This window comes from Condylura cristata, unplaced genomic scaffold, assembly GCF_000260355.1.
Source record: "Condylura cristata isolate star-nosed mole 26May11 unplaced genomic scaffold, ConCri1.0 scaffold00025, whole genome shotgun sequence".
Classification (NCBI taxonomy): Eukaryota; Metazoa; Chordata; class Mammalia; order Eulipotyphla; family Talpidae; genus Condylura; species Condylura cristata.
In genome coordinates this window covers 19,447,225-19,459,800 of record NW_004567126.1, presented here as the reverse complement: position 1 = coordinate 19,459,800, position 12,576 = coordinate 19,447,225, and the positions used below count along the sequence as shown (strand labels likewise).

Genomic DNA, 12,576 nt, shown 5'->3' with positions numbered 1-12,576 from the left:
TAATATTCCTTAAATAAATTTCATTTTGCTTAAGTTAGTTTCTGTCACTTACAACCAAAGAACAGTATTCTTCCTATTTCTTAAGCCTGAGAGGCATCTTACAAAAATATGATAGTTTAATTTCAAAATGATCCAACTAGCTGCTTGCTCTACTTCTGAGAGTCAAATGAATTCTAAGAATTAAAATTTCAGTGACCTCCCTGGTGGTGCAGGGGTTAAAGTCTCAGTACTATCAAGCTATCTCTAGCTTTTGTGGCATGAGTTTGATCCCTGGCCAGGGAGCTGACAGCAGACCAGCCAGGGAGCTGACAGCAGACCATGTCCCTGGAGAATTTTCTCTCTCTCTCTCTCTCTCTCTCTCTCTCTCTCTCTCACACACACACACACACACACACCCACACCCCTCTGGCCTGCACCCCAGTTCTTGTATGCATAAATGAATAAATCTTAAAAAATAATAACAACTTGAGATTCTTGACCTACATGAAATCTTGTTGCCAACAGTAGAGAAATTCCATGTTTCCCTCAACAGTACAGTATCGACCATTTCATCACCTTCTTACACTAAGTCTTCAAAAGCTATGCCTAATTTCTGGAAGCAGCAAAAACTGTCATCTTTCAATTACCTCGAAGGTTAATATGTTTCACAACATAAAGAATAGGAGATGCATGGAATGTTCAAGGAAGTCTGTATTCCTATAAAGTTATGCTGTTAGAACAGTGAAGTTATAACCCAAACAAAACCCAAATATCTGACTGCTGACTTGAGATTATCAGAAGGGGATTATGGAGAACAATGCTTTAAAGGGGGGGGGCCCTCAATGGACTATGGTAGATTATAGATGCTTTGGTGCTGAGTGGGGTGGAGTAATAATCATCTTAAGAGATGTGAAATCTACAATCCTAAACCAATGTCAGCTCCCCCCAAAAAACACACAAAACCTCAAATTAGATGGTTGCACCCAAGAAAGATATGGGAATAATCTGTAGTAATATGTTTTTAGCATGTATTCTTTGAAGAACAGTTTTAAGTGCCTCATTTTCCACTGTTATATCCAAACTGCAACCGAGTTTCTATGTACTAGAAAGAAACAGAAACATTTGGGTGGAGGGAGGGTAACAGAAAAAGAAGGAAAAAGAAGGCAGCTACTCATAAGGTCAGGTTTTACAGAAGACTTCTGAATGTTTGTTTTAAAATCTTAGTTTTTAAATTGAATGGCACATTAGTTTGTGTTTTCCATGAATTGTCAGGTGAAAAGGCAATGTTAACAATGGTCTGTTATCTAAACTAGTATGTCATATAGTACTTTGCTATTTCAAAAAAATTTTAAAATAAAATTGTAACAATGAAAACTCTGGAAATAATTTACGTCCACTTTACAGAAAATGGAAGATGTCAGATTTGCTGAATGGCTAGAGTTAATTGCTTGTATGCTTCACCAACAACATGCTAATAGCAAAGTCAGTTTTACATTATAATACAAAACTGAGACATAGGAGTCAACAAGGGTATAGTAAAAAATTAAGTTTACTAACTGAATTACTCTTCCTTTTGACAAAGCTATATGAAATATCTCATTATCTACTGATCATTTATCAAATACCAGGCACTGTACTAGACACATCTTCAAGGTTTACCAAACTTAACCTCCACATCAACCTCATGAAACATATTGTTATCTTAATTTTATAGGCCAGGAAACTGAGGGTTAAAGAGATTATCTCAAATAATCAATATAGAAAGGACTAGATAGGTATGCAACTTGGGTGGTCTGTTGGCAACTTAATAATCTTAGCTTTCTAGTCCAGGTTCACCTATAGACACATGTTAACGTTACTTTCATCAAAGAATTCTAAATACCACCAAAAAAAATTGAGGGTTGGGCCCTCCCTGGTGGTGCAAAGGGTTAAAGGGCAGCACTATGAGGCTATCTGCAGCACTGCAGTGCAAGTTTGATCCCTGGCCAGGGAGGTGACCCACATGGCGTGGCAGACCTCTCCTGACTCTTCCACTGCTTCCCTTCAGCAGTATATTTCAGTAAATCTGCCTGTTCTGCTCCCCAGTCTGTCTCTGGTGAATTCTCTCACCCCCTACACCTCTGGCCTGTACCCAAGTTTTTATAAGCATACATAAATGAATCTAAAAAAATTTTTTTGAAGGTCTATTTCCTGCCATGCATCTTGCAAAGTATTGGAGATACAAATATAAATGGACACAGTATCACCTATAGAACAATTTTCACAAAACTTCTCATTCCTGGGTCCTCCCTGGTGGTACAACAGGTAAAGTGCAGCTCTATGAAGCAGTCTACAGCCACTGTAGCACAAGTTCCGTCCCTAGCCAGGGAGGTGACCCACATGGCATGGCAGACCTCTCCTGACCTGCCTCCTGATTCCCTCAGCAGTGTATTTCAGTCTATCTGCCTGTTCTGCTCCCCACTGTCTCTGGTGAATATCTCTTCCCACCTCTGCACCTCTGGTCTATATCCCAGCTTTTGTATGTATAAATAAAAAAATCTTAAAAAATAAAAAAAATGGATCACGTATTCCAAGTTTTTCATTCTTCTCCTAATAACTACATATACGTGCAATTCTAATTTTCAATTACACTGAAATATGTATAGGTTAACTGTCTGTCCTACCAGACTGTGACAGTAGAAACTGTCTTGCTCATCACAGACATTCCCCAATGTCTAAACTTTCTAAACCAGTCAATATTTGTTTGCTAAATGAAAAAAGTACGCAGTGATGTGGTATTTGTTCTTAGTATAGCTTGCCTTCAGCAGCTTCATCAACTTAAAGGCAACATTTTAAAAATTTGTGTATGTTTGTGTATATGCATATAATAACATATATTTCCTAGCCCTCGCTGCTGAAAACATCATATGCATCTAGAGCTCAGATCTTATCTCTATTACTATTCCCTACTAAATGGAATCAGGGTTCTAACACTGGGGCAGGGTGCTGGGCATCACTGTATGCCCAAAATTAGGCTCAAGAAAAATGAACTGAGGAGAAAGGGATAATAAATAGGTATAGAACAGAGGACTATTGGGATAGTGAATGAAACCACACTATATGATAAAGGAGTACATTAAAAAACAGGAACCAGTGTGAAGGTGCTCATACTGGTCAAAACGGAAACAACTTGATCACTAAAATAACCCTGTGGGAAAGGGGAAAGAGAGAAAGGAATTCATGAATTTCCTGACAGGGTTAAATAAATGTGGTAGGAGTGCTACAGTTGGGACTAATCTAGATTAGATTATGTAAGGCTCATCAATGGAGGAAAGTGATTAAAGTTGGATGCTATCTGGTGCTCCCCAGACTATTTATTATAGTTTCAGAGGAGGAAGAAAGAAATAATCATACAGTAGAAAACCACCTTGAGAGGTAATCAAAATTAAAATTAATGAAGAAAGATGGGTAATGGCTATACCTCCAATGTGATACCCTGAGAGGAGGCCATAACATGACTTCTGCCAGTATTCTGGCCAAGAACTTGAATCTAATCCTATGAAAACATCAGACAAATGAAAAAATGAAGACTTTTATTAGAAAAAGGAAGGAGCCTGTATTTTTAAAATGTCAACGTCATAAAAGACAATAAAAATGCGCTCTCTAATCAAGAGATTACAGAGACATAATTGTGGTCATAGGATTGGATCACGTACAATGATTAAACAATGATATATTAAGGACATTTTGGAGTAAAAAATTACAATACAAATGACAGAAGAGATCAATCTATTAATGTTTAAATGATTGAAGTTATCTATACTGTAGCCATACAAGAAAATATTCTATTATTAGTAAATACACACTAAATACTGGAGTATGATGATTCTGAAATTGCATTACAAGTTGTAGAGAGACAGTATTTATGTTCGCCAACATTGGTTCTTTATATCATCCCCACACATTAAAAGTAATGTATAACTCATTATGTATGTGATTAAAATAGGAGAAACAAACCTGAATAGGAGATGGCTTTTCCCAGCCCATTTCAAAAATTCCCATCAGTAACTCCCGTTTCAAACAGTAATCTTCAAACTCATTTCCTTTTGTGGAGGTCACATCCTAATCAAACAAAGAATAAAAATGTAACCGTGTTCCTTTGGTAGTCTGCATGCTTAAGAAAGTTTGAGGCTAACTCTTTATCTTCCCCATTTAAATGCAGCAGTTCTATACCTTGATTTGAAATAGCTGAATCACAACTATTCCTGAAGAATTAAGATCCTCTAACATATATATGTCATTTAAAAACCGTATTGGCCCATGTGCCATAGAGGTTCCTGGTGGCACAGAGGTTAAGTCTCAGCACTATGAAGCAGTCAGCAGCTACTGAAGCACAAGTCTGATTGATCCCCAGCCAGGGAGCTGACCCACATGGTGCAGCAGATCTTTCCTGTCTAGCCCACTGTTCTCCTCAGCAGTGTGTTTCGGTCAATCTACCTATTCTGTTGCCCACTCTGTCTCTGGTGAAGCCTCTCACACATACTCACCCCGGGGTTGTACTCCAGCTCTTAAATGCACATATAAATAATGTACTGTTATTTTTCTAAGGACATATGAAATACTGTTATTTCTACCTAAGTATCATGCTATAAATTGCAAAGTACAAGGTGAAAGGTTAAATACTACCTAACACCACCACCTGCAAATATCCTAGTCTAAATCAGGGTTTTTCAAACTCAGCACTATCAACACTTGGCAGTCTTTATTGTAATATAAAGAATCATCCTGTAGCATCCTCCCATTTATGATAACCAAAAAATATATCCAACTGTTGCTAAATAGCTAAACAAATGCCCCACAGACAAGTAACTTTTACTTTGGAACACTAGGCTAAGAGAATTAACCTCTCAGCTTCCATTTTCCCATCTACAAAATGGGGATAATAAACAAGTCTACATCTTACAGTACTGCTAGAAACTAATGAGAATTTTGAGAAAAAAAGCCTTGAAAACCACAAGAATATTCCATAAATCAGGTAATCTTATGTATGCATTAAAAATAATACAATCAGACATTACATTAATTCCTCCAAAGTATAGTGGAAATTTTGGCAAATATAATTTTTATCATTTGAACTTAACAGTGTCTACTATTATTATAAATAACAATTTCACTTTTAATCTCACATCATTTCCCACTTAATTTTACAATAAACTTACCGAAGTTTTGATTCTTAGATCCTTTGGAGGGAGTTTTAAAGTCTTTTTCCAGTCATCACCAGGTCTAGAGAGAAAATAGTAAAATTGAAGTATCAGAATTCACAGTTATCACTATTTCATACAAAGATTCAGCTCAACAGTTAAACTCTAAAAATCAGTTTAGTATATTGCCATTCACTTAAAAATATAGTAAACCAGAGAAAAACACTTTAGAAAGACTTCTTACAAAGAACAATCCAGAGGACAAAATTTAAAAGTCAGTAGAATGACGAATCCAATCTTAAGGGAAGCAGTGCAGTATATAGTGTTAAAAGTTATTACAACTGAGAGATGATCCATGAATTTTTGTTTGACATGCACAGTATATTTGTGTATCAAACTGCTAACATTTAAAAATTAAAGAGATTTTGGGCCTCCCTAGTGACAAAGGGGTTACTCAGTGCTATCAAGCTATCACCAGCCACTGAAACCTGAGTTACATCCCTGGCAAGAAAGCTAACTCACATGGCACAGCAGACCTCTTCTGTCTTGCCTGCTGTTCCCCTCAGCAGTATATTTCAGTAGATCTACTTGTTCTGCTCTCTATTCTGTCCCTGGTGAATCCTCTTATCCCCTGCACCTCTGGCCTACACCCCAGTTCTTGTATGCATAAATAAAAATAAATCTTTAAAAATAAAAAGGGATTTCATGTAAAAGACCAGATTCTGGATTTTCTTCAAACTAGAAGCTTCATCGACACTGGTTCCAAATTTCCACATAGCAAGTTTCACAAAGTTTAATACCTGGGTTTAAAAAACTCCTTTAAATGAAATAATTATGGGGCAATGGGTTAAAGCCCAGCACTACAAAACTGGTCACAGCTACTGCAGCATGAGTTCAATCCCCAGCCAGGGCCAGAGAGGTGACCCACATGGTGCAGCAGACCTCTCCTGTCTTGCCTGCTGCTCCCCTCAGCAGCGAACTTTGTCAATCTGCCTGTTCTGCTCCCCACTCTGTCCTTGGTGAATCCTCTACCACTACCTGCACCCCTGGCCTGTACCCCAGTTCTGTATGCATAAATAAATTTTTTTTTAAAAGAGAGAGAGATAAGTACATGCTCATTCATCAGTCTCCTCTAGGCAACTGAAGCTGTAACTTCTAGTGCTAGTTAAAAACTAAGAGCTCTAAAAGTTCATATGTAAATTTAAGCCCTGACTCGAGTTATTAGTTCTGAGATCCTGTAGCAGTTACTTTTCTAAAATGCCATTCTCTCATATGTAAAATGGGTTAAAATTTTTATCAAGTAATCTGTATAAAGAACTCTGCACAATGCCTGACAAATTAAAAGTGCACTACTAGTTGTTAATAAACATCTCAATCTTTCTCACTGGGGTTGCTTGAAACCATGAATGAGAATAAAAACAAAGAAAATATAATAAAAACATCTCTCTTTAGTAGGTTAAAACCTCAATAACCAAAACATCTGAGAAGGAAAATGGTCAAGAAAGCAAACAATGTTTTTAAATAAGAAACTTTAAAGTTTTTACTGATTTCATGTGAATTCTTATATAATTAGAGCTCCCAAAACGTCTCAAGAGTCTTGATTAAAAAAGATGAATACTTATTTTATCTAAAGCTAGGACTTACATAATCTAAGCAGCTCTACTGTAGGACAAGCTTGCTACCAATGCTACTAAAACATTTTACCTCAGCCTAAACCAAAGTTTCTTCAACTCAATGTCCTGTAGGTCAGCTTACCTGTCAAATTCAACAAATAATAAAAAACAAAATACAATACAAAAGCTGCTCACAGGAATTTATAATCCTAGGCAGCAAAAACAATTTAAAAGGAGCAAGTAAGTGATAGAGATTGAATAGTATCAACAGAAGAGTAGAGGGGATCTAAAAGGCCTTCATGGAAGAGACATACCAAACTAAAATTTATGCATTAACAATAAATTTGCTTAATCCTAGGAAAAGCAAATAGAAAAAGTTAAGTGCATTGTTTCCTCAAAAAGAATCTACATATAAAATATTCATATATGGAGTAGTAAAAAATGTTAACTCCAAACAATAGCAATATGTAAATACTCCAAAGTACAGTGATATGTAAATAAAGTTCATTTCTACCCTTAAGGATTAAAAATAACCATAATCGGCCCTCCCTGGTGGCGCAGCGGGTTAAAGCACAGCACTGAGAATCTAAAGCCGCTTCCACATGAGTTCGATTCCTGCCTGCCCAGGAGGTGACCACATGGTGTGGCAGACCTCTCCTGACCCGCCCGCTGCTCCCCTCAGCAGTGTACTTCGTCGATCTGCCTGTTCTGCTCCCCACTCTGTTTCTGGTGAACTCTCTCACCCTCCGCATCTCTGGCCTGTACCCCAGTTCTGTATGAATAAATTAAAAAAAAATAACCATAATCTTGCTAATCTATTCATATTTTATCAAGATAAACTGTAATTTAGAAAAAAAATTTATTTCTGTATTAAAACATTCACCTAAAAAATAATATGCCAATTCTTCCTAGTGATAACTGGACCTGTTGGACATCAAATCTTGTAACTAGAGAACCAAAGCAGTAACCGCCTATACGCTAATCTGGTAGCTGTCTTTGTTTAAGAAGTCCTTCTCAAGCACCAATAAGATGTAGATTATAACAACACACACTTTTTAAGTCAGTGGACTGATTTCATCATGTAAAGGTTTAGGCAGATCATCCAAGTACACTGCCAAGGGGAACAGGAGTGAGACAAGAGAGGTCTGCTGCACCATGTGGGTCACCTCTGGGGCCGAGGATAGAACTTGCACTGAAGTGGCTGCGGCTAGCATGCATTGCTGCGTCCTAACCGGTTGTGCCACCAGGAAGGGCCTGGCTAGATTCTTAACAATAAAGCCAAATTTAAAATGCGATCAAGAGTCAAACGGAATCAACTCAAATTTTCTAGTGACTGACTCTTTAGTGATAGCTACCATTCAAATAATTTAAAGCATATAAAGATGAACAGTCTATAACCTTTCAGATTTAAAAGAAAAAAAAATTCTTTATTTAGATGAGAACCTTACAAAGTCATGTCAACAACAGGACTTGGAACTATTCAGAGAGCTATTTATGTGTGTTTCCAACAATTCAAAGTTTCCGAGTTCATTAGTGTGTGTGTAAAAAGAGGAAAAACCCTTATTTTTGAAGAAGTAGAAAAGTTCAGGGGTATGACAAGTGTTTAAAATTTGAAATTGGTTTAAACTATCATTCCAACTAGAATACAACATATTTAGGAAAAAAACTATACTGGCAAAAACAGGATGAATGATCATTTCATTCACATAACAAGCTCAGATAGTAACTTATACTGAACCAATTATGAAATCCATAAATGTTTAAATAAAAATCAACACAAAATACATGTAATCTATACCTATGATCATTACTTAATAAATATGAATTAATTATGACAGAAATACATTCCTGCAAATAACTGCTGGCCATAAACAAAGTCATAGGTCCTCTGTAATCCAAATTATTAAAATATAAAGAAGTCAACAATAAAATAACAAAAAAACTCTTTGACCCTCTAGTGAGTTTTATTATTTATTCTAACACTTACTTAATAGTGGTGGTCATACTCTGTGCTTGCTGCTGAGTGCCATTATTGATTGTGTTGGTGTTTTTCAGCTGGTTCATCTGTTGCTGTGTCTGTGTGCCCCCTCCTCCAGGGCCACCACTAGGCTTCACAGGGCCCCTCAGCTGACCATTTTGACTGGATAGACCCATTATAACAGGGTTCTCTGTTCTGGCCGTGCTCATGCTGTATTAATTGTAAAGATGTCTCTTTCAAACTTCAAAACTTTTGAAAGTCAGTAGAGAAACTGTAATAACAGTTTATTAGGCTCTCCAAAACGAAGAGATAAATATAAGTCTTGCTCAATGTATGAGTCCTTTATTGCAATGCAGGCAAGCACCTGTAAGTCTCTGAATGGTAAGCAGCAGTAACTTGCTCTCATGCACCGAATCAACTTATTTTTTAAAAAGCCCTCTAACAAGGTTGAGTTATATATCTGAATTCACTCACTTCAATCTGAAACAAAGAAAAAGTTAAATTAGCAAACATGGGAAAGATTAAAAAAAAAAAAGCTTTTGCTTTCTTTTTAAGAACACCTTTAGAAATACTCCTTTTTTAATGAAAAATTAAGGATACAGTTGCATTTAAGCCAAAAACCACCAGCCAGACTTCTTGAGACACAAAAAGACAAACTGCCTGAAAAATCAAACTTACTGAGACTAACCTCAAACATTTCAAATTGTCAGTTCAAAGCAACCCAGATAGACACTGTGATTAAATTAGCATCAGTTGTTGACAATCTCTTCACTTCAGTTTCCTCCCTGATGAATTCTCTACAAGTCCCCACCACCTCTCAGTCAATGATTCATTATACTTAACTGCATTACAACTCAGTGAAGTAGCGCACAATTTAATTAATGTAAATCTACATATGAACAAGGCAAGAAAATTAATTTTTCTATTTCTAACAGCAACTGAAAATCCTTGATGAGTCAAATAAGCTTCCGACTATGCTTTCAGGGGAAAAAAAATGTGCTTCATGAATTTCAACAGCAAGTTAAACTTTATGAAGAAAAGTACTTTTTCTTTCTCCCCTAAAGTTTCTAACCCTTAAAATAACTGAAAGTGTCAAGGAATAGACACTAGACATGTCTAAACGTCAGTCTTTTGCTTGATAAACGGCCAAGAAAATCTACAGCTTGTAAAATATTCAAAGAAACTCGAATACTAACAATTAGCGCTCTTTTCAATGTAATACTTTAAAAAAGTAAAAACTAGCAGTGCCATTAAAAATAAATATTAAAAGGAAACTACTGATGTAAAAAAAAAAAACTGTCAAAGGATAAAAAAAACACTAGCAGATTTGATCAACTTTCCAGGAAATAGAGTACTAATTAACAGTTGATTAAAAAAAAAACCCTCTGGTCAACTTCCTCCATTTCTAAATATGCCCCAAACCTAATTATTATTTTAAAATACAGTAAACAAAACCTTAATTTACAAAAAATAAAGGTCTACTCTATTGGGTCTGTTTTATCTCCTTTACATTTTTTACATAAAATAGACTAACTTATTAATTAGCGGCAATTATTCCTGCTCTATGCCAAGAGTTTTCAAACAAAATTTCTCTTCATAAAAATACTCCTTCATAAAACACTTTTATGTCTTCCCTTTTTAAAAACTGAAAAGTTGCTCACACGTAAATTCTGATTGTCATATACACAAAGCTGTTTATTTTCAAGTCTCAAATCTATTTGACTGACGCCTTCCCTGGAGCCAGTCACCTAATTTCACTTCAAGGCAGTAAAAGGTTTCCTATATTGACAGGTTTACATTATGAGCAACATTAACACGTAGTTCACACAAGACGATTTGCTTGGAAAAGACAGAGGATGAAAAGGGCAATGTCTAAAGATTAAATGATATAATCATTCCTGTCCATCATGCAATACGACCACCTATCTCCCCCTAGATCCAAAATGTGATTATGTGAAAACTGCTCCTCTTAATTAAACTGAAACCTGCACTGCAGCTTTATGTCTCTCAGAGGGAAATATTCCTCCTACCTCTTCCCAATTTAGAGGTGCAAGTTATATTTCTACACTTTCAAAAATACGAACGAAAGGCAGACAAGTTGGGAGGAGCCCCTCGCAGTTAATTACAGCACCTCCCAGATAGTAGTTAGCAACTGACAGTTTCCCACCCAAAACAGTATCGTCATCTCCGACCAGAGCTTTGTTTGCAAAAGCAGCGCAGTTTCTCTAAGCTTGGTCTGCAAGTTGGGTGACAGTTTTACTTTGAAGGGAAAAGGGAACTGTGGAAGAGAAAAACCAGTGAGTAATAAAAGAAAGAAAATGCTAATGGTTTGAAGCCCTTAGTGTAGGGCAGTAATTTCTGGCTTCCCTCCCACTCTCTCGCCACCCCCCAAAAACTACGCTTCAAGTCGGTTCCCTGTGACCATAAACACAAAAGGGTTGAGGCCCTGCAATCGTATCTGCGCCACAAGAGCAAGGCACCAGCTCTGCTGGCAGAAAACAAAAGGGACATCCCCTAAAATGCCCCCATGGGAAAATCTCAATTCCGAAAGCCCCTCCTCGCCTCCACGACTCAGGGGCTCGTTACCACCTTCTTGTTTTGGACCTACAAGGCCCATTCCAGCCAAGCAGCTGCAGGTCCTCTTCTCACCGAGTCCTCCAAAGCTGTATACCCTGCCGCCCCCTATAGGGCCGCCTCGGACCCTAGAACTTCCACCATCCCCCTAAGTCCTGGCCGCCCTCAGTGGTGCCACATCCCCTCATCTTCTCTAGGGCGCCTCGGAGTACTTCGCCCGCTCCTCCTCGGGACCCGGCGGCGCACAGCAGCCCCAGATTCCGCCCCTCTCGGACGCCCCCACCCCACACAGCTGCCGCCCGCCAGCCTCCTGGAGCCCGGCCGGGCCCGGCGCCTCCGCTGTGTGCTCCCCACGCCGGCCGAGGGCTCCCCGCAGCCCTCGACCCTACCGCCTACCCCACTCCCCGCGGCTCGGGCCCCAGTCCTACCGCCGAGGCCACTCCCGTTCGGCACCCTCTCTCCTTTATTGTTGACTCGAAGCTCCCAAAATGGCGGCGGCTCCTTCCTCCTCGGAACCCTCCGCCCGCCCCCACCCGGCCCCTCGTTTCGCCTCCTCCGCCCCCGCCCCCGCCCCGCTCGGGGGCCGCTCCGCCAAGCAGCCCGCGCCCGCGGCTCCCCCGGCCGGCCGGCCCTACCTCCGCCGCGGCCCGCTCTCATGGCGCCGCCGAAGTCGCCGCCCGGGCTGAAGCTAACTCGGCTCCTCGGCCCCCTCCCTCGCTCGCCGCCCGCCCCCCTCCCTCTCCCCGTCCCTCCCTCCCTCCCGGCATCTCCGCATGGCGGCGGCCGCGGCTCCTCCTCCACGCAAGATGGCGAGCCGCCGCCGCGCCGTCACGGCCTCTGTAGCTTCGCGGCGTGAGGAAGCCGGATCGGGGCACCTTTCTGAGGAGAAAATGGAGCGCGGCGGGCGCCCGCATAGCCGGGGAGCTGAAAGGGCAGCCCGAGCTCCTTCTTTCGGAAGGAGGGGCCGCTTTCCCCTCGCCGAGAAATGGCCGGGGAGCGGCGGCCGGGATGGGACCGCCGCGCCCTCGTCCCCCAAAGTGGAGGTCGGGGAGCGAGGATCAGAGGGGCTCTGCGATGCCCGACCCCGGACGCGTTCCCAGAAGGGCCTCTGGCGGCAGCCGGGGCCGAAAGCTGACCTGACGTGTCCCGTGGGCCCGGGCAAGCTGCTGCAAGACCGGGGGCCGCGTCGGAGCCCCTCCAGGAACGCGCGGATCTGGTGGCCCCGAGGCGCCGGCGCGCACCCGGGCGGAGG

General features: G+C 40.3%; 1 protein-coding gene across 4 annotated transcripts in view; it reads right to left on the bottom strand.

The window, feature by feature from the left end:
* The window catches only part of DDX6 (DEAD (Asp-Glu-Ala-Asp) box helicase 6), a 30,324-nt gene that overhangs the window by 17,292 nt on the left and 456 nt on the right, over positions 1 to 12,576 (bottom strand). The window contains exons 1-4 of one of the 4 annotated variants that reach the window (XM_012729798.1): positions 12,461 to 12,545; positions 8,760 to 9,230; positions 5,178 to 5,241; positions 3,976 to 4,080 (exon numbers count right to left, since the gene is read on the bottom strand). In XM_012729798.1, the coding sequence (XP_012585252.1) occupies positions 3,976 to 4,080; positions 5,178 to 5,241; positions 8,760 to 8,959 (369 nt within the window). In that variant the 5' untranslated portion in view covers positions 8,960 to 9,230; positions 12,461 to 12,545. Of the gene's footprint in view, positions 1 to 3,975; positions 4,081 to 5,177; positions 5,242 to 8,759; positions 9,231 to 11,752; positions 11,839 to 11,959; positions 12,028 to 12,460; positions 12,546 to 12,576 lie in introns of those variants that run through there. The other 3 variants (XM_004689202.2, XM_012729799.1, XM_012729800.1) reach the window with 3 other exon arrangements.